Source organism: Hyla sarda, unplaced genomic scaffold (assembly GCF_029499605.1).
Source record: "Hyla sarda isolate aHylSar1 unplaced genomic scaffold, aHylSar1.hap1 scaffold_795, whole genome shotgun sequence".
NCBI lineage: Eukaryota > Metazoa > Chordata > Amphibia > Anura > Hylidae > Hyla > Hyla sarda.
This window is the reverse complement of record NW_026610820.1, coordinates 106,400-132,015: the sequence shown is the minus strand read 5'-3', so window position 1 is coordinate 132,015 and position 25,616 is coordinate 106,400. Positions and strand designations below refer to the sequence as shown.

At 43.1% G+C, this 25,616-nt stretch overlaps 1 protein-coding gene across 1 annotated transcript in view; it reads left to right on the top strand.

The window, feature by feature from the left end:
- The window catches only part of LOC130346562 (drebrin-like protein), a 62,707-nt gene that overhangs the window by 10,728 nt on the left and 26,363 nt on the right, over positions 1-25,616 (top strand). Inside the window, exon 2 of the mRNA XM_056554567.1 lies at positions 16,390-16,442. Coding sequence (XP_056410542.1) covers positions 16,390-16,442 — 53 coding nt within the window. The remainder of the gene's footprint in view (positions 1-16,389; positions 16,443-25,616) is intronic.

Below are 25,616 nucleotides of genomic sequence, written 5' to 3'. Positions count from 1 at the left end.
AGATCTGCAGCAGGAAATATACCCATATACTGGAGACTCCAGAGATCATGTGACTATGATAGTGACAGGACTGGGCAGGATCACCTTCCAATATACTGGAGACACCAGAGATCATGTGACTATGATAGTGGCAGGAGCGGGCAGGATCACCTTCCAATATACTGGAGACTCCAGAGATCATGTGACTATGATAGTGGCAGAATCGGGCAGGATCACCTTCCAATATACTGGAGACTCCAGAGATCATGTGACTATGATAGTGGCAGGAGCGGGCAGGATCACCTTCCAATATACTGGAGACACCAGAGATCATGTGACTATGATAGTAGCAGGATCGGGCAGGATCACCTTCCAATATACTGGAGACACCAGAGATCATGTGACTATGATAGTGGCAGGAGCGGGCAGGATCACCTTCCAATATACTGGAGACTCCAGAGATCATGTGACTATGATAGTGGCAGGAGCGGGCAGGATCACCTTCCAATATACTGGAGACACCAGAGATCATGTGACTATGATAGTGGCAGGAGCGGGCAGGATCACCTTCCAATATACTGGAGACACCAGAGATCATGTGACTATGATAGTAGCAGGATCGGGCAGGATCACCTTCCAATATACTGGAGACACCAGAGATCATGTGACTATGATAGTGGCAGGAGCGGGCAGGATCGCCACCATGACACCCTTCCGATATAGTGGAGATACCTAAACCATGTCATATCGTAGGGGCAGTATTTGGCAAAACCGCCACTGTGACACCCACCGATATACTCAAGACTCCTGAGATCTCTGATTAGACACCCCAATAATGTATGAGGGGGTCACTCAACATTCTGGTGACACCTCAGATCATGTGACTATGATCAAGTGACAGGAGCGGGTGAGATAACATCTTAATAATGTGGGGGTGGGGGGTGCAGAAGATATGAATCGCTCACCTGTCACCACTTTTACCTGGTGACTTCCTGCTAAGAAAATCTATCTCCTAAGACATTCCAAGGTTTAACCATTCACAGATGTAAAAGTCCACGGAGCACTCTCCGTACTGTGCGGGAGAATTAATACAGTGTAGGTGACAGCGTCCATAGATGTAATAGTGCCAGAATCGCACGCCATTGTTTACTGTATAGGAGCTAGACTCCTTTCATTTTCTATGACAAGAGTCCCTGCTCTAAACAGGGTTTCCAGCTAGAGAGCAGAAGGTGAGCCAGATTTGGCGCACCCCCTGCTTCTGAGCTGGGCCCATAACTATACAACTAGCTATGTCAGTTAGTCAGGAAGGGGTTAAGTTGGAGTTAAATAATAATAATAAAAAAATAAGAGTGGATTCTCCTCTCTTTTTCATAACCAGCCAGGTAAAAAAAAAAAAAACAAGCAGCGGCAGCCTAGTACTACCATGGTGGGAAGGACCATTTATTTTGGCCCCTCTTAGTCTAAAGAAAAACAGCCTGCTACCTTTCTAGTCTTCGAGCACCATATTTATATACTCCTGCCTGACAGTACCTGTCTTTTCCCAGTATCCCTGTGGTGGTGGGTACTGGGTAAGAAGTGCTAGTTGTTTTTCGAGCTAACACTAAACCCTCAGCCCAACTTGTATGCATGTAAAGTGATTTTAAAGAACAAAACACAAGACAGCAGTGAAATATTTTATACTGAAATAGAAACACCCCCACACCACTCATTGACCATTTATTTGAAAAAACTCTTCCGCCTCTACAATAAACAGCAATCTAGAAATCTATACCTCTATTCTGTCTGGGCCCAAAGGAGTCAAGTAGCAATGCTTCCCTTCACAACTTTACCCATCCCTAATTCCAGCAAGAAGTGGGGACAGAAAGCAGCAATCTATGTAGATCTCTGCTTAGTGTTTGGCCCAAAATAGTTTATGCTGTGCATTGCCACTTAACTCCTTCCTGGATGACTGGGTAGGAGGCTTACAATGCATGTGCTGATGTTTTTTCAAATTTTCCATTTTACTCTCTATATTTTAAATTGACCCTGAAAGCCTGTAATTTTCATTCTCACCACTAGGCCTTAAACTGAGGTATCATCTGTCTGTGATGATAAGGAGGAGGTGGCTGGAACATATTTGAAGACAGTAGATGATGCACACAGATCAGCCTCCCTCTCTTTGTGGAATGAACTTTGCAAGGGTCACATGGAATGCCCAGTAACGTGTCCTGTTCATGTTAATGGGAAAGCTCCTGTCTACTGTTGTCTGTCAGGCTTGCTGTAAAGAAAATCTCTAAATGCTGTAAAAGCAGCTCAGGCAAGGTGGCTGCCCCCATAATAATGTACAAAAAATGAAATTGAAAAAAATTACGGTCACAAAATATAAATACATTGCCCTCTCCTCACACTATCATAGTCTCAAAATCCCAGGAGTCTCCATTGTATTGGGGGTGTCATGGTGGTGGTCCTGCTCACTCCTGACTCTATAATAGTTATATAATCCCATGTATTTTTACTATATTGGAGGCGCCGGTACTGCCCTCTTCTGACCCTATCATAGTCTCATAATTCCAGAAATCCCCACTATATTGGGGCTGTTATGGCGGCAGTCCTGCCCGATTCCTGACCATATGGAAGTCTGGTAATTCTAGAAGTTTCACTATATTGGTGGGTTTAATGGCAATGGTCCTGCCTGCTCCTGACCTTATTGAAGTCGGATAATCCCAGAAGTCTTCACTATATTGGGGGTGTAATGGCGGCGGTCCTGCCCGCTCCTGCTCTATCAAAGTCTGATAACCCCAGAATTCTCCACTACGTTGGGGGGTGTAATAGCGGTGGTATTGCGGGTCCTGACCCTATCGAAGTCTGATAATCCCAGAAGTCTCCACTATATTGGGGGGTGTCATGGCAGCAGTCCTGCCCTCTCCCAACCCTATCAAAGTCTCAGTATCAGAAACGTCTCCACTATATTGGGGGGGGGGGTGTCTTGGTGGCGCTCCTGTCCCTATCATAGTTACATGATCTCAGAAGCCTCCATTATATTGAAGGGTGACATAGTGGCGTTCCTGTTCGTTCCTGACACTACTATAGTGACATGATCTCCGGATTGGAGGGTGTCATGGAGGTGGTCCTGCCTGCTCCTGACCCTATCATAGTTGCATGATCTCAGGTGTCTCCAGTATGTTGAAGAGTGTCATGGCGGTGGTCTTGCCCGCTCCTGTCCCTATCATAGTCACATGATCTGATGTGCCTCCAGTATATTGGAGGGTGACAAGGTGGCAGTCCTGCCCGCTCCTGTCACTATTGTAGTGCATTTACCTTCCATCACTCTTATCTGGAGCTGCGCCCGTAGGCTGACAGGTGAGGCGTGTGACTTATATGAGGACCGGAGACTGTATAATAGCCGCACATTCCTGGCAGGAATAGATTTATAGAAATCTGCAGATCTTTGTTCGGGGCAAAGGTCTGTGTGTGAAAATTCACGGACACCTGGGTGGAGGAACACAGCGAAAGCCGAGAGGATAAGCAACCTGCACTGGAGCAGCTCAGTATACAGGAGGAAAACATGGCGGAGATGAGAGGCAAAACAAGAGAATAAACTAGGGAAGAAGAAAGGTAGAAAAGAACAAGGTATAGGATGAGGATACAATAGGAAAGACGCATTGGTCATGGGCGGACTGCAGTATATCAGAAAAATGGTCAAATTGTAAAAATGTGAACAAGGGCCGAATAGTGACGAGTAGACGACTGGGTCAAACCATCTCCATAATGGCCGGTCTTATAGGGTGTTCCTGGTATGTAGTGGATAGTACCTACAAATAGTGCTCCAAGGAAGGATAACCAGTGACCATGGACAGTCTGCCGGGTCATATGTGTAGTGTGTGACCTTCACCACACAATACAAGGTGTGTAATATCCCCCACCTACCATGAGCCATTTATAATTCTAACATCTTCTAATGTTTACACCTCATTGTCTTATTCTTGTATCATCCTAGTTTTCGGACCTTCATTCATTCCTTGCTCCTTGAACAAGTCGCTCCCTATGAGGGTAATAAGGGTTTTCTCTGTTAATTTCCTTATTACCCCCTTGACCTCCATTTAGAGCCTCATTTCAGATCATTGTCTTCTAGTCCGTTTATCTCTGTCACACGTGACTTCACAATGGTCAGCTCTCCGGCCTCCTTAGGGTCTATTCACACGGCCGAATTTCCGCTTGCGGAATTCCACCTCGAATTAAAGCCCATAGGCTTCTATGGGATTCCGCACTCCCATTCACACTCCTGAATTTCCACTTGCGGAAATTCAAAAGTGTGAATGGGAGTGCGGAATCCCATAGAAGTCTATGGGCTTTAATTTGAGGCAGAATTCCGCAAGTGGAAATTCGTCCGTGTGAATAGACCCTTAGGTGCTAAGCTAGGCAGGAATGTAACAGGAATGAGGAAGACATAAGAGTATTTAGGGGATCACTTATACTCAAGGGTGGATGGCCATTCAGTTTTACCCAGAAAAGTTGAATGATCAGCCATACACAGAGGATCAGTTTGACCCAGCAAAGGTTTTTTGATGAAAAAGATGACTGATCAGGAAAAGATGACTGATCAGGTTTTAAGAAAGGTTGGGACATCTTTTCTAGGTTAGGACCGATCAGGCAGCTTGTAATAAGTAGAACTGATCTATCAGTCATCCCTTTTTAGGACTGATGAGCCAAGTTTTCCTGAGCGGAATTGATCCTTCAACTTTTCGTGGGTAGATAAAGCCACCAGCCACCCCTGTGTAGGACCTATAAGCCAAATGTTCCTGTCTAGAACCGATCGTTCATCTTTTTATAGGTAGAACTGATTGGCCAGATCTTCCCGTTTACGATTGATTGGCCAGGTCTAACCGTTTATGACTGATTGGCCAGGTCTCCCTGTTTACGACTGATTGGCCAGGTCTCCCCGTTTACGACTGATTGGCCAGGTCTCCCCGTTTACGACTGGCCAGGTCTCCCCGTTCACGACTGATTGGCCAGGTCTCCCCGTTTACGACTGATTGGCCAGGTCTCCCCGTTTACGACTGATTGGCCAGGTCTCCCCGTTTACGACTGGCCAGGTCTCCCCGTTTACGACTGATTGGCCAGGTCTCCCCGTTTACGACTGGCCAGGTCTCCCCATTTACGACTGATTGGCCAGGTCTCGACGCTCACGACTGATTGGCCAGGTCTCCCTGTTTGTGACTGATTGGCCAGGTCTCCCTGTTTGTGACTGATTGGCCAGGTCTCCCAGTTTGCGACTGATTGACCAGGTCTACCCGTTTATGACTGATTGGCCAGTTCTCCCCGTTTACGACTGATTGGCCAGGTCTCCCCGTTTACGACGGATTGATAAATATTCTTGAATAGATCTGTTCAGTAAACTGTTTCTAGGCCAAGTTGACCAGTCAGCGCCCCCCCCCCCCTATTTACGACTGATTGGCCAACTTTGGATTGAAGTGATCAGCCATCTCTTCTGAAGTTGTCCAGTCAGCTACCCCTGGTTATGACTAATTGGCCAACTTTTCCAAACTAGAACTGATCAGGCAGGTTATAATGGGTGGCACTGATTATCCAACTTTTCCTGGTTAGAACTGATCCATTATTAGATAGATTAGATAGATTGGCCAAATTTTCTTGGTTAGAAGAAATCGACCAACGTTTTCCAGCCACCCCTGTGTATGACTTATAGGCCAAATGTTCCTGAAAGGCGGTTGGCCATGGTGCATAATATGTAACTATTTCTCCTGAATACATAGTGAGGACCCATCTCAGTAACATTTACCCCAGGAGCATTAAGACCTATAAATTTTCCATAGCTCACCTCTACATGATATATTACAGGATACTTAATCTTGTGTCCACCTTCTAACTCCTAACCCTTGGACCAGTGCCTGTAGTTGGTGCCATTTCTCTTCATGATAAATTATTAATTCAGGGTTTACATCACCAAAGAAGAATGTGACCCCCCCCCCCCCAATATGCTAGAACTCGATTGGACCTCATGGAGTCCACTTGACGTCCACTCACCTTGTTACATTTGGCTGCAGATCAGGATAATTCCTACTGACTTCATTATTTAATAACCAAAAAGAATGTGTCACGGAAATTCAATAGTTTCCTGTATCAGTCTGCATTGTGTATTAGTCGTATATCTCACATCAGTCTTGTATGGATTGTGTATTAGTCATGTATCAGTCCTGTATGGATTGTGTATTAGTCATATATCTCTTGTGTATCAGTCTTGTATGGATTGTGTATTAGTCGTGTATCAGTCCTGTATGGTTGGTGTATTAGTCGTATATCTCTTGTGTATCAGTCTTGTATGGATTGTGTATTAGTCGTATATCTCTTGTGTATCAGTCTTGTATGGATTGTGTATTAATCATATATCTCTTGTGTATCAGTCTTGTATGGATTGTATATTAGTCGTATATCTCTTGTGTACCAGTCTTGAATGGATTGTGTATTAGTCGTATATCTCTTGTGTATCAGATCTTGTATGGATTGTGTATTAATCATATATCTCTTGTGTATCAGTCTTGTATGGATTGTGTATTAGTCGTCTATCTCTTGTGTATCAGTCTTGTATGGATTGTGCATTAGTCATATATCACTTGTGTATCAGTCTTGTATGGATTGTATATTAGTGGTATATTACTTGTGTATTAGTCTTGTATAGATTGTGTATTAGTCATATATCTCTTGTGTATTAGTCTTGTATGGATTGTGTATTAGTCGCATATTTCTTGTATATCAGTCTTGTATGGATTGTGTATTAGTCGTATATATCTCATATCAGTCTTGTATGGATTGTGTATTAGTCGTATATCTCTTGTGTATCAGTCCTTTATGGATTGTGTATTAGTCGTATATCTCTTGTGTATCAGTCTTGTATGTATTGGATATTAGTTGTATATCACTTGTGTATCAGATATATGGATTGTATATTAGTCGTATATCACTTGTGTATCAGTCTTGTATGGATTGTGTATTAGTCGTATATCTCTTGTGTATCAGTCTTGTATGGATTGTGTATTAGTCGTATATCACTTGTGTATCAGTCTTGTATGGATTGTGTATTAGTCGTGTATCAGTCCTGTATGGATTGTGTATTAGTCGTATATCTCTTATGTATCAGTCTTGTATGGATTGTGTATTAGTCGTGTATCAGTCCTGTATGGATTGTGTATTAGTCGTATATATCTTGTGTATCAGTCTTGTATGGATTGTGTATTAGTCGTATATCTCTTGTGTATCAGTCTTGTATGGATTGTGTATTAGTTGTGTATCAGTCCTGTATGGATTGTGTAATAGTCGTATATCTCTTGTGTATCAATCTTGTATGGATTGTGTATTAGACGTATATCACTTGTGTATCAGTCTTGTATGGATTGTGTATTAGTAGTATATCAATTGTGTATAAGTCTTGTATGGATTGTGTTTTAGTCGTATATCTCTTGTGTATCAGTCTTGTATGGATTGTGTATTAGTCGTGTATCAGTCCTGTATGGATTGTGTATTAGTCGTATATCACTTGTGTATCAGTCTTGTATGGATTGTGTATTAGTCGTATATCACTTGTGTATCAGTCTTGTATGGATTGTGTATTAGTCATATATCTCTTGTGTATCAGTCTTGTATGGATTGTGTATTAGTCGTATATCACTTGTGTATCAGTCTTGTATGGATTGTGTATTAGTCATATATCTCTTGTGTATCAGTCTTGTATGGATTGTGTATAAGTCGTAAATCATTTGTGTATCAGTCTTGTATGGATTGTGTATTAGTCATATATCTCTTGTGTATCAGTCTTGTATGGATTGTGTATTAGTCGTATATCATTTGTGTATCAGTCTTGTATGGATTGTGTATTAGTCGTATATATCTCATATCAGTCTTGTATGGATTGTGTATTAGTCGTATATCTCTTGTGTATCAGTCTTGTATGTATTGTATATTAGTCGTATATCACTTGTGTATCAGTCTTGTATGGATTGTGTATTAGTCGTATATCTCTTGTGTATCAGTCTTGTATGGATTGTATATTAGTCGTAAATCACTTGTGTATCAGTCTTGTATGGATTGTGTATTAGTCGTATATCTCTTGTGTATCAGTCTTGTATGGATTGTGTATTAGTCGTATATCACTTGTGTATCAGTCTTGTATGGATTGTGTATTAGTCGTGTATCAGTCCTTTATGGATTGTGTATTAGTCGTATATCTCTTATGTATCAGTCTTGTATGGATTGTGTATTAGTCGTGTATCAGTCCTGTATGGATTGTGTATTAGTCGTATATATCTTGTGTATCAGTCTTGTATGGATTGTGTATTAGTCGTATATCACTTATGTATCAGTCTTGTATGGATTGTGTATTAGTCGTATATCTCTTGTGTATCAGTCTTGCATGGATTGTGTATTAGTTGTGTATCAGTCCTGTATGGATTGTGTATTAGTCGTATATCTCTTGTGTATCAATCTTGTATGGATTGTGTATTAGTCGTATATCACTTGTGTATCAGTCTTGTATGGATTGTGTATTAGTAGTATATCAATTGTGTATAAGTCTTGTATGGATTGTGTTTTAGTCGTATATCTCTTGTGTATCAGTCTTGTATGGATTGTGTATTAGTCGTGTATCAGTCCTGTATGGATTGTGTATTAGTCGTATATCACTTGTGTATCAGTCTTGTATGGATTGTGTATTAGTCATATATCTCTTGTGTATCAGTCTTGTATGGATTGTGTATTAGTCGTATATCACTTGTGTATCAGTCTTGTATGGATTGTGTATTAGTCATATATCTCTTGTGTATCAGTCTTGTATGGATTGTGTATAAGTCGTAAATCATTTGTGTATCAGTCTTGTATGGATTGTGTATTAGTCGTATATATCTCATATCAGTCTTGTATGGATTGTGTATTAGTCGTGTATCAGTCCTGTATGGATTGTGCATTAGTCGTATATCACTTGTGTATCAGTCTTGTATGGATTGTGTATTAGTCATATATCTCTTGTGTATCAGTCTTGTATGGATTGTGTATAAGTCGTAAATCATTTGTGTATCAGTCTTGTATGGATTGTGTATTAGTCATATATCTCTTGTGTATCAGTCTTGTATGGATTGTGTATTAGTCGTATATCATTTGTGTATCAGTCTTGTATGGATTGTGTATTAGTTGTATATCATTTGTATATAAGTCTTGTATGGATTGTGTATTTGTCGTATATCTCTTGTGTATTAGTCTTGTATGGATTGTGTATTAGTCGTATATCACTTGTGTATCAGTCTTGTATGGATTGTGTCTTAGTCTTATATCACTTGTGCATTAGTTGTATATCTCTTGTGTATCAGTCTTGTATGGATTGTGTATTAGTTGTATATCACTTGTGTATCAGTCTTGTATGGATTGTGTATTAGTCGTATATCACTTGTGTATCAGTCTTGTATGGATTGTGTATTAGTCGTGTATCAGTCCTTTATGGATTGTGTATTAGTCGTATATCTCTTATGTATCAGTCTTGTATGGATTGTGTATTAGTCGTGTATCAGTCCTGTATGGATTGTGTATTAGTTGTATATATCTTGTGTATCAGTCTTGTATGGATTGTGTATTAGTCGTATATCACTTATGTATCAGTCTTGTATGGATTGTGTATTAGTCGTATGTCTCTTGTGTATCAGTCTTGCATGGATTGTGTATTAGTTGTGTATCAGTCCTGTATGGATTGTGTATTAGTCGTATATCTCTTGTGTATCAATCTTGTATGGATTGTGTATTAGTCGTATATCACTTGTGTATCAGTCTTGTATGGATTGTGTATTAGTAGTATATCAATTGTGTATAAGTCTTGTATGGATTGTGTTTTAGTCGTATATCTCTTGTGTATCAGTCTTATATGGATTGTGTATTAGTCGTGTATCAGTCCTGTATGGATTGTGTATTAGTCGTATATCATTTGTGTATCAGTCTTGTATGGATTGTGTATTAGTCGTATATCACTTGTGTATCAGTCTTGTATGGATTGTGTATTAGTCATATATCTCTTGTGTATCAGTCTTGTATGGATTGTGTATTAGTCGTATATCACTTGTGTATCAGTCTTGTATGGATTGTGTATTAGTCATATATCTCTTGTGTATCAGTCTTGTATGGATTGTGTATAAGTCGTAAATCATTTTGTGTATCAGTCTTGTATGGATTGTGTATTAGTCGTATATATCTCATATCAGTCTTGTATGGATTGTGTATTAGTCGTGTATCAGTCCTGTATGGATTGTGCATTAGTCGTATATCACTTGTGTATCAGTCTTGTATGGATTGTGTATTAGTCATATATCTCTTGTGTATCAGTCTTGTATGGATTGTGTATAAGTCGTAAATCATTTGTGTATCAGTCTTGTATGGATTGTATATTAGTCGTATATCACTTGTGTATCAGTCTTGTATGGATTGTGTATTAGTCGTATATCATTTGTGTATCAGTCTTGTATGGATTGTGTATTAGTCGTATATCATTTGTATATGAGTCTTGTATGGATTGTGTATTTGTCGTATATCTCTTGTGTATTAGTCTTGTATGGATTGTGTATTAGTCGTATATCACTTGTGTATCAGTCTTGTATGGATTGTGTATTAGTCGTATATCACTTGTGTATCAGTCTTGTATGGATTGTGTATTAGTTGTATATCTCGTGTGTATCAGTCTTGTATGGATTGTGTATTAGTCGTATATCACTTGTGTATCAGTCTTGTATGGATTATGTATTAGTTGTATAGCTCTTGTGTATCAGTCTTGTATGGATTGTGTATTAGTCGTATATCTCTTGTGTATCAGTCTTGTATGGATTGTGTATTAGTCGTATATCTCTTGTGTATCAGTCTTGTATGGATTGTGTATTAGTCGTATATCTCTTGTGTATCAGTCTTGTATGGATTGTGTATTAGTCGTATATCTCATATCAGTCTTGTATGGATTGTGTATTAGTTGTATATCACTTGTGTATCAGTCTTGTATGGATTGTGTATTAGTCGTATATCTCTTGTGTATCAGTCTTGTATGGATTGTGTATTAGTCATATATCTCATATCAGTCCTGTATGGATTGTTTATTAGTCGTATATCTCATATCAGTCATGTATGAATTGTGTATTAGTTGTATATCTCTTGTGTATCAGTCTTGTATGGATTGTGTATTAGTCATATATCTCATATCAGTCTTGTATGGATTGTGTATTAGTTGTATATCACTTGTGTATAATTCTTGTATGGATTGTGTATTAGTCGTATATCTCTTGTGTATCAGTCTTGTATGGATTGTGTATTAGTCATATATCTCATATCAGTCTTGTATGGATTGTTTATTAGTCGTATATCTCATATCAGTCATGTATGAATTGTGTATTAGTTGTATATCTCTTGTGTATTAGTCTTGTATGGATTGTGTATTAGTCTTATATCTCATATCAGTCTTGTATGGATTGTGTATTAGTTGTATATCTCTTGTGTATCAGTCTTGTATGGATTGTGTATTAGTCGTATATCTCTTGTGTATCAGTCTTGTATGGATTGTGTATTAGTCGTATATCACTTGTGTATCAGTCTTGTATGGATTTTGTATTAGTTGTATATCTCTTGTGTATCAGTCTTGTATTAATAGTGTATAAGTTAGTGTATTAGTTTTGTGTCTGCCGCTGCAGAATGGCCATTATGTGTACTGGGGTGGATTATGGTGGTTTCACATTTTTGTGGTCATTTCCCTCATTGCGGCTTCTACATTAGATACTGTTTTAGACAACAACCGATCCCAAAATAACAAGGAATATCCCATAGATAAACCTCCATTATTTGATCTAATGTGGCCTAGTTCTGGGGTCACCCCTGTTGGTCACCTGGTATATGGTAGCTATAGACAATGATGGGACACATTAGGTTGGAGGCAGACACAATAGGCAGGAAGGGTTGGGGGGCAGGGAGGCTGAGGGGCTCTGTTGTGTAGTATTGCTGCAGGCTCCTATATCCGGCGCTGGCTGTGGGACAATAGGACATTCCAAGAATATTAACATCTTCTGGCGTCTTGAAATAAAACTGCGAGTAACTATGTGCTGAGACAGGTCCTAGACGCTGAGCGTTTAACCCCACTCCTGCCTGGCAGCCTGGCACACAGGGTGCATAAAGGAATGGTCCATTCAGGCTATGGGCTGTATATACCTCTCTGGTGACATTCCTTACTGTGTATTTACTCTGTACTTCTCACCACTGTATCAGCTGCAGAGCATCGATCCTTCTCCTGAAACTCCCACAACTCAGATGATCGGTGTCTGCTGGTTATTGCGGAGCAGCATTGAAAGAGTTAAAGCTGCACAGACTGATTACTGCTCCTAATGACAGGAAGGAAAGGACTATATGGAGAATTAGGGGCTGTGTGTGGAGATCAGAGGGCTAAAGAATCCCACCAGACTTCTGCGGAAGGGGGTTATCTACAGACTGCTGTCTAGTTGTCAAATTCTCTCGAATTATTTGGGAGTTCTGTCCAGTTATCGGGAGGTCTGCCCAGTTATCAGGAGGTCTGTCCAAATATCCGGGAGTTCTGTCAAGTTATCGGGGAGTTCTGTCCAGTTATCAGGAGATCTGTCTAAATATCGGGGAGTTCTGTCCAGTTATCCACTTGTTCTGTCCAAATTATCAGGTGGCCTATCCAGTTATTTGGAGTTCTGTCCAGTTACCGGGCGGTCTGTCCAAATATCTGGGAGTTCTGTCCAGTTATTGGGGGTTCTGTGCAGTTATCGGGAGGTCTGTCCAAATATCCGGGAGTTCTGTCCAGTTAACAGGAATTCTGTCCAGTTATCGGGAGTTCTATCCAAATATCCGGGAATTCTGTCCAGTTATGGGGAGTTCTGTCCAGTTATGGGGAGTTCTGTCCACTTATGGGGAGTTCTGTCCAAATATCCAGGAGTTCTGTCCAGTTATCGGGGGCTCTGTCCAGTTATCAGGAGTTCTGTCCAGTTATCGGGAGGTCTGTCTAGTTATCAGGAGCTCTGTCCAAATATCCGGGAGTTCTGTCCAGTTATGGGGATTTCTGTCCAGTTATGGGGAGTTCTGTCCAAATATCCGGGACTTCTGTCCAGTTATGGGGTGTTCTGTTCAGTTATCGTGAAGTTCTGTCCAAATATCCGGGGGGTTCTGACCAGTTATCTGGGGTTCTGTGCAGTTATCGGGAGTTCTGTCCAAATATCTGTGAGTTCTGTCCAGTTATGGGGAGTTATGTCCAAATATTTGGGAACTCTGTCCAGTTATCGGGAGTTATGTCCAGTTATCGGGAGGTCTTTCCAGTTATCGGGAGGTCTGTCCAGTTATCGTGAGTTCTGTCCAAATATCCAGGAGTTCTGTCCAGTTATCATGAAGTTCTGTCCAGTTATTGGGAGTTCTGTCCAGTTATTGGGAGTTCTGTCCAGTTATCAGGAAGTTCTGTCCAAATATCAGGGAGTTCTGTCCAGTTATGGGGAGTTCTGTCCAGTTGTTGGGAGTTCTGTCCAGTTATCAGGAGTTTTGTCCAAATATCTGGGAGTTCTGTCCAGTTATCGGGGGTCCTGTGCAGTTATCGGGAGTTCTGTCCAAATATCTGGGAGTTCTGTACAGTTATTAGGAGTTCTGTCCAGTTAATGGGAGGTCTGTCCAGTTATCGGGAGTTCTGTCCAGTTATTGTTAGTTCTGTCCAGTTATTGTGAAGTTCTGTCCAATTATCAGGAGTTCTGTCCAGTTATTTGGAGTTCTGTCCAGTTATTTGGAGTTCTGTCCAGTTATTTGGAGTTCTGTCCAGTTATTGGTAGTTCTGTCCAGTTATTGTTAGTTCTGTCCAGTTATGGGGAGTTCTGTGCAGTTATCAGGAAGTTCTGTCCAAATATCCAGGAGTTCTGTCCAGTTATCGGGGGCTCTGTCCAGTTATCAGGAGTTCTGTCCAGTTATCGGGAGGTCTGTCTAGTTATCAGGAGCTCTGTCCAAATATCCGGGAGTTCTGTCCAGTTATGGGGATTTCTGTCCAGTTATGGGGAGTTCTGTCCAAATATCCGGGACTTCTGTCCAGTTATGGGGTGTTCTGTCCAGTTATCGTGAAGTTCTGTCCAAATATCCGGGGGGTTCTGACCAGTTATCTGGGGTTCTGTGCAGTTATCGGGAGTTCTGTCCAAATATCTGTGAGTTCTGTCCAGTTATGGGGAGTTCTGTCCAAATATTTGGGAACTCTGTCCAGTTATCGGGAGTTATGTCCAGTTATCGGGAGGTCTTTCCAGTTATCGGGAGGTCTGTCCAGTTATCGTGAGTTCTGTCCAAATATCCAGGAGTTCTGTCCAGTTATCATGAAGTTCTGTCCAGTTATTGGGAGTTCTGTCCAGTTATTGGGAGTTCTGTCCAGTTATCAGGAAGTTCTGTCCAAATATCAGGGAGTTCTGTCCAGTTATGGGGAGTCCTGTCCAGTTGTTGGGAGTTCTGTCCAGTTATCGAGAGTTTTGTCCAAATATCTGGGAGTTCTGTCCAGTTATCGGGGGTCCTGTGCAGTTATCGGGAGTTCTGTCCAAATATCTGGGAGTTCTGTCCAGTTATTAGGAGTTCTGTCCAGTTAATGGGAGGTCTGTCCAGTTATCGGGAGTTCTGTCCAAATATCCGGGAGTTCTGTCCAGTTATTGTGAAGTTCTGTCCAATTATCAGGAGTTCTGTCCAGTTATTTGGAGTTCTGTCCAGTTATTTGGAGTTCTGTCCAGTTATTGGTAGTTCTGTCCAGTTATTGTTAGTTCTGTCCAGTTATGGGGAGTTCTGTGCAGTTATCAGGAAGTTCTGTTCAAATATCCGGGAGTTCTGTCCAGTTATCGGGGGTTCTGTGCAGTTATCGGGAGTTCTGTCCAAATATCTGGGAGTTCTGTCCAAATATCTGGGAGTTCTGTCCAGTTATCGGGAGTTCTGTCCAGTTAACTGGAGGTCTGTCCAGTTATCGGGAGTTCTGTCCAAATATCCGGGAGTTCTGTCCAGTTATCGTGAAGTTCTGTCCAGTTATTTGGAGTTCTGTCCAGTTATTGGTAGTTCTGTCCAGTTATTGTTAGTTCTGTCCAGTTATGGGGAGTTCTGTGCAGTTATCAGGAAGTTCTGTTCAAATATCCGGGAGTTCTGTCCAGTTATCGGGGGTTCTGTGCAGTTATCGGGAGTTCTGTCCAAATATCTGGGAGTTCTGTCCAAATATCTGGGAGTTCTGTCCAGTTATCGGGAGTTCTGTCCAGTTAACTGGAGGTCTGTCCAGTTATCGGGAGTTCTGTCCAAATATCCGGGAGTTCTGTCCAGTTATCGTGAAGTTCTGTCCAGTTATTTGGAGTTCTGTCCAGTTATTGGTAGTTCTGTCCAGTTATCGGGAGTTCTGTCCAGTTATCAGGAAGTTCTGTCCAGTTATCAGGAAGTTCTGTCCAGTTATCGGGAGGTCTGTCCAAATATCAGGGAGTTCTGTCCAGTTATTGGGAGTTCTGTCCAGTTATCGGGGAGTTCTGTCCAGTTGTCGGGAGTTCTGTCCAAATATCTGGGAGTTCTGTCCAGTTATCGTGACATTCTGTCCAGTTATTTGGAGTTCTATCCAGTTATTTGGAGTTCTGTGCAGTTATGGGGAGTTCTGTCCAGTTGTGGGGAGTTCTGTCCAGTTATAAGGAGTTCTGTCCAGTTATGGGCATTTCTGTCCAGTTGTTGGGAGTTCTGTCCAGTTGTTGGGAGTTCTGTCCAGTTATTGGGAGTTCTGTCCAGTTATTAGGAGTTCTGTCCAGTTATGGGGAGTTCTATCCAAATATCTGGGAGTTCTGTCCAGTTATCGGGGCGTTCTGTCCAGTTATGGGGAGTTCTGTCCAGTTATCAGGAAGTTCTGTCCAGTTATCCGGAAGTTCTGTACAGTTGTTGGGAGTTCTGTCCAAATATCAGGGAGTTCTGTCCAAATATCAGGGAGTTCTGTCCAGTTAACGGGGAGTTCTCTCCAGTTACCGGGGAGTTCTGTCCAGTTGTCGGGGGTTCTGTCCAGTTTTCGGGGAGTTCTGTGCAGTTATCGGGAGTTCTGTGCAGTTATCGGGAGTTCTGTTAAGTTATCGGGAGTTCTGTCCTGTTATGGGGGAGTTCTGTCTAGTTATCGGGAGTTCTGTCCAGGTATTAGGAGTTCTGTCCAGGTATTGGGAGTTCTGTCCAGTTATCGGGAATTCTGTCCATTTATCGGGGAGTTCTGTCCATTTATCGGGGAGTTCTGTCTAGTTATCGGGAGTTCTGTCCATTATAGTGATATCCTCTTGTTTCTTGGGTACATGCTCTTCTATAACACTACAGTTGTATATTCTAATGATGTCATCATTTTGCTGGTTACATTAACATCTCATGTCTCCCCCCCCCCCCTCCCCCCAGGGCCGTTTTCACCTATGAGAAGAAATGGAGCCTGAAGCTGTTGGATTCTGGAGGTGAGAGACATTAGAAGACTGATATGTGTCCTGCATCTTTTCTCTTATGTCTGTGAGTCCTCTGCAAATATTTATTACCTGATATGTGGCGGTGTTTAGTTTGATGTTAACCCTTGAGGATGGTTAACCATGGATGGGGCGCTACCAAGTGCTTCAATATTGTAACAAAAACTTGTTGTAAACCTTCTCTCTATTTATAAAAAAAAATTCCAAAAATGATAGATATTAAAGAGGACCTGTCACCAAACTAAACTTTTAATATATTGTTCCCTATGTAATTATAAGACACTTTGCTATTTACTTGCTGTTAAAATTCTCAACCTTTATATGTTTTTAATTTGATTGAAAAAAACGGCCACTAGGTGGCTCTGTTCTGTTCCCTGCACAAGTCAAACAGTTAGTTTGGTCTCCTCCCAGCCTGGCAGGAGACCAAACTTAGAAAGTGCATGCGTGACATGGCGAGGCACAGCTCTTACAGGATTCAGTGACATCGCGCCTGCTAGAGAACACCCGATTTCTCAGGGCAGGAGGGGTGTTAGGAGTAGTTAGGGAATATAATCTGACTTAGTTTAGAAAATGTGGTTTGATGACAGGTACTCTTTGAGCTTGAAGACCATTGGTGGAGGTGACCCAGGAAAGCTTGAGAATTGGAAATCTCATCATGCATGATGGAAATAGTGTGGGTTGTAAGAAACAGATGGGGATTCTCTTGTTGCTTCCTTTAAATCCCTGTGGCATGCCCACCCCCTCGAGCCCTAGGTCAGACATAACACTAGAGTGTAACGTTTGGATATGTGTAGAGATAGTTTACCATGGGGCATTCCTTTTGAATAGGGTCCTTAGAGCACCTTACACCATTTATGAAGTGCTGTGTATGGTGCACACAATGTTCTGGAGAAGTTACATGATCTTCTTGAACCTCCATGTGGAGTATATAGTCTCCTAGAGGTTGTAGAGCAAATGTCTCCGGTGCCAGAGGAACTGGTTACCTGTAGCTTCAGCTGCACCAAAGGGGAGACCACCAGTGGTTGGTGAAGGCTTCACTAGCCCCCTTCTGTGGTTTACCAGACTTCTACCAACTAGTAATGAGGAGCAGCCTTACTTCGGGTACTCTGCCCCTAGACATCTTATCCCCTATCCCAAGGATAGGGGATAAGATGTTTGATTGTGGGGGTCCTGCCGCTGGAGACCCCCGCGATCTCGGCTGCGGCACCCCAGACATCGCAACTTTGCTCCGTGCCGGATGACTGCCAATGCGGGGGGGAGGCTCGAAACATCACTGCCACACCCCACTCGTGACATCACGGCCACACCCCCTCAATGTAAGTCTATGGGAGGGGGCGTGACGGCCATCACGCCCCCTCCCATAGACTTGCATTGAGGGGGCATGACCGTGACATCACAAGCCTCCAAAGCTGCACCTGACACTCTAAATGAACGCCGGGTGCAGCAGGAAGATCCCGGGTGTCCTCAGCGGCGGGAGCCCTGCGATCGGACATCTTATTCCCTATCCTTTGGAGAGGGGATAAGATGTCTAGGGGTGGAGTACCTCTTTAAGTTCCTGAGCTCTGGAGAAAGCCAATGATTAACCCAGACTCTGGAAGTCCATGACCATGTGCCCCGGCCTACTTCACGCATGGTCTACTTCCCTGTCCCACACTCTGTTTCTCTCGTGATGGCCTCATTTATCACTGTGGGAATGTGGAGATAATATCTGAGCTTTCCACACAGCCCTGGAGATCATGTAGATCACGTAGATGTCCCTCCAGCTCCTCGACCTCGTAGGAAGCCCTCTACCCGCAGACATGGCCATATATGCCATCACCAAGCAGATACTAGATCATATCTTATGAGAGTCCCAGGCCTCGGCCTCTACAATCCTCCCTATATTCTACGTGTGGTCAACATTAATCTGTGGGTAGAAATTTCCGTCCTCCCAATCTCCCGAAACCTCAAATTCCTGAGCAAAGTTCTTGTAGTGTAAGACTGGAGGGGAAAGAGACTGAAGGATATCGGGTAATAAATCCGCCTGGCACGAGACGGGATCATGGAGAAATAGGTTCTGTGCCCGAGTGGATGGCGACCACCCTTATATTCTACTGTTAAGGGGGAAAAAAACTTTGGTTGTAGTAAGATGTCCCAAATTAATGGAGAAGTGCAACAGTGTTAAAAATTGCATTTTTTTCCATAAATGAGGCTTAAAGGGGTATTCCGGGGAAAAACATCTTATCCCCTATCGAAAGGATAGGGGATAAGATGTCTGATCGCGGGGGGGTGCCGCTGGGACCCCCCGCGAACTCCCTGCAGCAACCCGCATTCTATGCGTAGCTGCGTCTGAAGTTTCGGAAAACCGCCACGCTTCCGAGCCACAGGCCCCCTGTGATCAGACATCTTATCCCCTATCCTTTCGATAGGGGATAAGATGTTTTTGCCCGGAATACCCCTTTAAGCAGAAATTGGCAATTTTGCTAAAATAAGCATAAACGCCTCGATAATTTTTTTTCCTAAATGTGGGTAGATCTTCCAGGAATAAGGAGGATGGCAGGAGGTGGTGGTTGTAGGGTGCAGGTTGTAGATGCTATATACAGGGTTATAGACACTAATAATGTCTAACCCCACACATGCCGTATATATACATCATGCCCCATGACTTGGCTCACCATGATGTACATATATACGTTATTCACCTAAAGCGAGCACAGGAGCTGCGCCGGGTTCATAGATAGCAGCCGAGACCTCGTCGCTTATGGTAGAGATCAGAGACCACAACATCTAAAGGCTATAATGACTATTGTAATGACTCACTGTCCCTCCTGCAGTGCGATCACTGGGGAGGAGGACGATGAGTTAAAATAGTAACCCGAATTCCCCTTCATACCTTCGTGCCGTCAGACGCAGAAGGCAGACTCTATTAGCACAGCGCCGATACCGCTGATCACTGCTATTCATTGATTGCTTGTAATAGTCCTTATGAGGACTGAAAAATTGCCCAAATAAACAATAAAAAAAATAGATTAAAAAAAATTGATAAAAAAATACATGTATAGTATGCCTCTCCCCTAATAAAAATAAAGTTAAAAATTTATAATAAATACAAAAAAATAATAAATATATATATGCCTTTCCCTTAATTAAAAATAATAAAATATAATAATAATAAAAAAATGAGAGAGAGAGAGAGAATAATAATATTATATATGGTTTATGATCCTGTGAAAAGCGTAAATGAATACCAAATGCTAGAGTAGCATGATTCTTTTTGTTCACATCATAAAGGAGAGAAAAATGTATTTAAAAAAAAAAGATCAAAAAGTCCTATCAAAACACAATAAAAACTACCGATAAAAATAGATAGATACAGATTACGGCGCAAAAAAGCCCTGGAAAAATGTAAAATTATGGGGGGTCAGTATAGGACGATTGGCCCAGAGAATGTGTCAGCTTTACCATAAAGTGCACTGCCGTAAATTATTCACTTCGTTTTGCAGTTTATAGTTTTTTTTTTCTTAAAAAGTGTGGAGGATGAAATTAAAACACAAATATATATATATATATATATATATATATATAATGGCTGCTTTCTTAAGGCAGTGTTTCCCATCCAGGGTGCCTCCAGCTGTTGCAAAACTACAACTCCCAGGACAGCCAAAGACTGGCTGGGCATGCTTGGAGTTGAAGTTTTTCAACAGCTGGAGGCACACTGGTCGGAAAACACTGGTTTAGAGCGATGATTTTGTATTAATATTTTCTCATGTACACTTATGTAGTTAAGGATGTTGTGCGTCATCTTCCGGGATTATGGAGTCCTTCCCATTATAGCACAGGCGTGTAGTCCACAGTCCTGGGAATCGGCAGGAGTCCTGTACGGGTGAATGATCTTGACCCGTTTGTCACTGACAGCTGGGACCCTTCCTCGCAGTCACAGTGCCCCTCCCGCCACCACCACCACCATAGGACTTGTCTCCATCTTATATAAACACCCTCCCCTCCCCCTCCTCACATTCCTCAGACCATGATGTCCGCAGTGTCCTGTAAACATTGGCTTCCTTATACATTAGTCCTCCCGGGCCAGGATTCCTGCTCGTGTCTCTTCCTACAGACTTATAAGGGGGAATGACATGCCTGCTCCTGGGAATGTGCAGGACATGAGAGTCCTGAGGGAAAGTGAGGGTCCCTGGATAAGGAGTGAACTGGGTTCTCAGGAAAAGGAGCGTCCATAACTGGGTTCTCAGGACAAGGAACGTCCATAACTGGGTTCTCAGGACAAAGGAGCGTCCATAACTGGGTCCTCAGAACAAGGAACGTCCATAACTGAGTTCTCAGGACAAGGAGTATCCATAACTGGGTTCTCAGGACAAGGAATATCCATAACTAGGTTCTTAGGACAAGGAGCTTCCATAACTGGGTTCTCAGGACAAGGAATGTTCATAACTGGGTTCTCAGGACAAGGAGCATCCATAACTGGGTTCTTAGGACAAGGAGCGTCCATAACTGGGTTCTTAGGACAAGGAGCGTCCATAACCGGGTTCTCAGGACAAGGAGCATCCTTAACTTGGTTCTTAGGACAAGGATTATCCATATTTAGGTTCTCAGGACAAGGAACATCTGTAACTAGGGCCTTGGTACCAAGAGCGTCCATAACTAGGTTCTCAGGTCAAGGAGCGTCCGTAACTAGGGATAAGAAACATCCGTAACTAGGGCCTTGGTACAAATAGCGTCCATAACTTGGTTCTCAGGACAAGGAGCATCCTTAACTAGGTTCTCAGGACAAGGAGTGTCCATAACTGGGCTCTCAGGACAAGGAGTGTCCATAACTGGGCTCTCAGGACAAGGAACATCCATAACTAGGTTCTCAGGACAAGAAATGTCCATAACTGGGTTCTCAGGACAAGGAGCATCCATAACTGGGTTCTTAGGACAAGGAGCGTTCATAACTGGGTTCTTAGGACAAGGAGCGTCCATAACTGGGTTCTCAGGACAAGGAATGTCCATAACTGGGTTCTCAGGACAAGGAACGTCCATAACTGGGTTCTCAGGACAAGGAACATCCATAACTAGGTTCTTAGGACATGGAGCATCCATAACTAGGTTCTCAGGACAAGGAGCATCCATAACTGGGTTCTTAGGACAAGGAGCTTCCATAACTGGGTTCTCAGGACAAGGAATGTCCACAACTGGGTTCTCAGGACAAGGAGCATCCTTAACTTGGTTCTTAGGACAAGGAGTATCCATATCTAGGTTCTCAGGACAAGGAACATCTGTAACTAGGGCCTTGGTACAAAGAGCGTCCATAACAGGTTCTCAGGTCAAGGAGAATCCGTAACTAGGGACAAGAAACATCCGTAACTAGGGCCTTGGTACAAATAGCGTCCATAACTAGGTTCTTTGGACAAGAAGCATCCATAACTAGAGGAGTGTCCATAATTTATGCTTTGAGACTAAGAGTGTCCATAACTAGGACCTTGAAATAAAGAGCATCCATACCTAGGGCCTTGAGACAAGAAGCATTCATAACAAGAGCCTCAGGACAAGGAGCGTACATAACTAGTGCCTCAGGACAAGAAGCGCCCATAATTATTGCCTCAGGACAAGGAGTGTACATAACTAGAGCCTCAGGACAAGGAGCGTACATAACTAGAGCCTCAGGACAAGGCGTGTACATAACTAGTGCCTGAGGACAAGGAGCATACATAACTAGAGCCTCAGGACAAGGAGTGTACATAACTAGTGCCTGAGGACAAGGAGTGTACATAACTAGTGCCTCAGGACAAGGAGCGTTCATAACTAGAGCCTCAGGGCAAGGAGCGTACATAACTAGGGCCTCAGGACAAGGAGTGTACATAATTAGTGCCTGAGGACAAGAAGTGTACATAACTAGTGCCTCAGGACAAGGAGCATCCATAACTAGTGCCTCAGGACAAGAAGCGTCCATAACTAGTGCCTCAGGACAAGAGCATACATAACTATGGCCTCAGGACAAGGAACGTACATAACTAGAGCCTTAGGACAAGGAGCGTACATAACTATGGCCTCAGGACAAGGAACGTACATAACTAGGGCCTCAGGACAAGGAGCGTACATAACTGGGTTCTCAGGACAAGGAATATCCATAACTAGGTTCTTAGGACAAGGAGCGTCCATAACTGGGTTCTTAGGACAAGGAGCTTCCATAACTGGGTTCTCAGGACAAGGAATGTTCATAACTGGGTTCTCAGGACAAGGAGCATCCATAACTGGGTTCTTAGGACAAGGAGCGTCCATAACTGGGTTCTTAGGACAAGGAGCGTCCATAACCGGGTTCTCAGGACAAGGAGCATCCTTAACTTGGTTCTTAGGACAAGGATTATCCATATTTAGGTTCTCAGGACAAGGAACATCTGTAACTAGGGCCTTGGTACCAAGAGCGTCCATAACTAGGTTCTCAGGTCAAGGAGCGTCCGTAACTAGGGATAAGAAACATCCGTAACTAGGGCCTTGGTACAAATAGCGTCCATAACTTGGTTCTCAGGACAAGGAGCATCCTTAACTAGGTTCTCAGGACAAGGAGTGTCCATAACTGGGCTCTCAGGACAAGGAGTGTCCATAACTGGGCTCTCAGGACAAGGAACATCCATAACTAGGTTCTCAGGACAAGAAATGTCCATAACTGGGTTCTCAGGACAAGGAGCATCCATAACTGGGTTCTTAGGACAAGGAGCGTTCATAACTGGGTTCTTAGGACAAGGAGCGTCCATAACTGGGTTCTCAGGACAAGGAATGTCCATAACTGGGTTCTCAGGACAAGGAACGTCCATAACTGGGTTCTCAGGACAAGGAACATCCATAACTAGGTTCTTAGGACATGGAGCATCCATAACTAGGTTCTCAGGACAAGGAGCATCCATAACTGGGTTCTTAGGACAAGGAGCTTCCATAACTGGGTTCTCAGGACAAGGAATGTCCACAACTGGGTTCTCAGGACAAGGAGCATCCTTAACTTGGTTCTTAGGACAAGGAGTATCCATATCTAGGTTCTCAGGACAAGGAACATCTGTAACTAGGGCCTTGGTACAAAGAGCGTCCATAACAGGTTCTCAGGTCAAGGAGAATCCGTAACTAGGGACAAGAAACATCCGTAACTAGGGCCTTGGTACAAATAGCGTCCATAACTAGGTTCTTTGGACAAGAAGCATCCATAACTAGAGGAGTGTCCATAATTTATGCTTTGAGACTAAGAGTGTCCATAACTAGGACCTTGAAATAAAGAGCATCCATACCTAGGGCCTTGAGACAAGAAGCATTCATAACAAGAGCCTCAGGACAAGGAGCGTACATAACTAGTGCCTCAGGACAAGAAGCGCCCATAATTATTGCCTCAGGACAAGGAGTGTACATAACTAGAGCCTCAGGACAAGGAGCGTACATAACTAGAGCCTCAGGACAAGGCGTGTACATAACTAGTGCCTGAGGACAAGGAGCATACATAACTAGAGCCTCAGTACAAGGAGTGTACATAACTAGTGCCTGAGGACAAGGAGTGTACATAACTAGTGCCTCAGGACAAGGAGCGTTCATAACTAGAGCCTCAGGGCAAGGAGCGTACATAACTAGGGCCTCAGGACAAGGAGTGTACATAATTAGTGCCTGAGGACAAGAAGTGTACATAACTAGTGCCTCAGGACAAGGAGCATCCATAACTAGTGCCTCAGGACAAGAAGCGTCCATAACTAGTGCCTCAGGACAAGAGCATACATAACTATGGCCTCAGGACAAGGAACGTACATAACTAGAGCCTTAGGACAAGGAGCGTACATAACTATGGCCTCAGGACAAGGAACGTACATAACTAGGGCCTCAGGACAAGGAGCGTACATAACTAGTGCCTGATGACAAGGAATGTACATAACTAGGGTCTCAGGACAAGGAGCGTACATAACTAGAGCCTCAGGACAAAGGAGTGTACCTAACTAGAGCCTCAGGACAAGGAGCGTACATAACCCGGGCCTCAGGACAAGGAGCGTACATAACTAGGGCCTCAGGACAAGGAGCGTACATAACTAGTGCCTCAGGACAAGGAGCGTACATAACTAGTGCCTCAGGACAAGGAGCGTACATAACTAGTGCCTGAAGACAAGGAGCGTCCATAACTAGTACCTCAGGACAAGGAGTGTACATAACTAGTGCCTGAGGACTTGGAGTGTACATAACTAGTGCCCCAGGACAAGGAGCGTACATAACCCGGGCCTCAGGACAAGGAGCGTACATAACTAGGGCCTCAGCACAAGGAGTGTACATAACTAGAGCCTTAGGACAAGGAGTGTACATAACTAGGGCCTCAGGACAAGGAGCGTACATAACTAGTGCCTGAAGACAAGGAGCGTACATAACTAGTGCCTGAAGACAAGGAGCGTACATAACTAGAGCCTCAGGACAAGGAGCGTCCATAACTAGTACCTCAGGACAAGGAGTGTACATAACTAGTGCCTCAGGACAAGGGGGGAGATTTATCAAAGGATTTAGACTGGTTTTTCTTGTCTAAATTTGTCGCACAGAAAGTCGCAGTCTAAATATGTGCGACTTTTCTGCGACTTTTGCTCTAGAGGATTTTTAGAACATGCTGCATGCTAGTCTATTTTAGACTGAAATGCATTGAAAAATGCATTGGTGCTGAATTTATCAAAAGCGACTTTTCAGCGACAAGTCGCATAGGCTGAAAGTACGCCGAAATGTCAGACCATGTTGGAGCAGGTTTAAGACTATAGACTAAATAGACTAAAGTATAGATCATGCAGTCTGTGCACAGAATTTATCTAGAGCCGTGCGCCATTTGATAAATTAGGTGCACAATAGACCAGACTAACCCTCTGTAGTTTGGTCTATATTGATGCGGGACATAGACAGCTTTGATAAATATCCCCCAAGGAGCGTACATAACTCGGGCCTCAGGACAAGGAGCGTACATAACTAGGGCCTCAGCACAAGGAGCGTACATAACTAGAGCCTAAGGACAAGGAGCGTACATAACTAGAGCCTAAGGACAAGGAGCGTACATAACTAGGGCCTCAGGACAAGGAGCTAACTAGTGCCTGAAGACAAGGAGCGTACATAACTAGAGCCTCAGGACAAGTAGCGTACATAACTAGAGCCTCAGGACAAGGAGTGTACATAACTAGAGCCTCAGGACAAGGAGCGTAC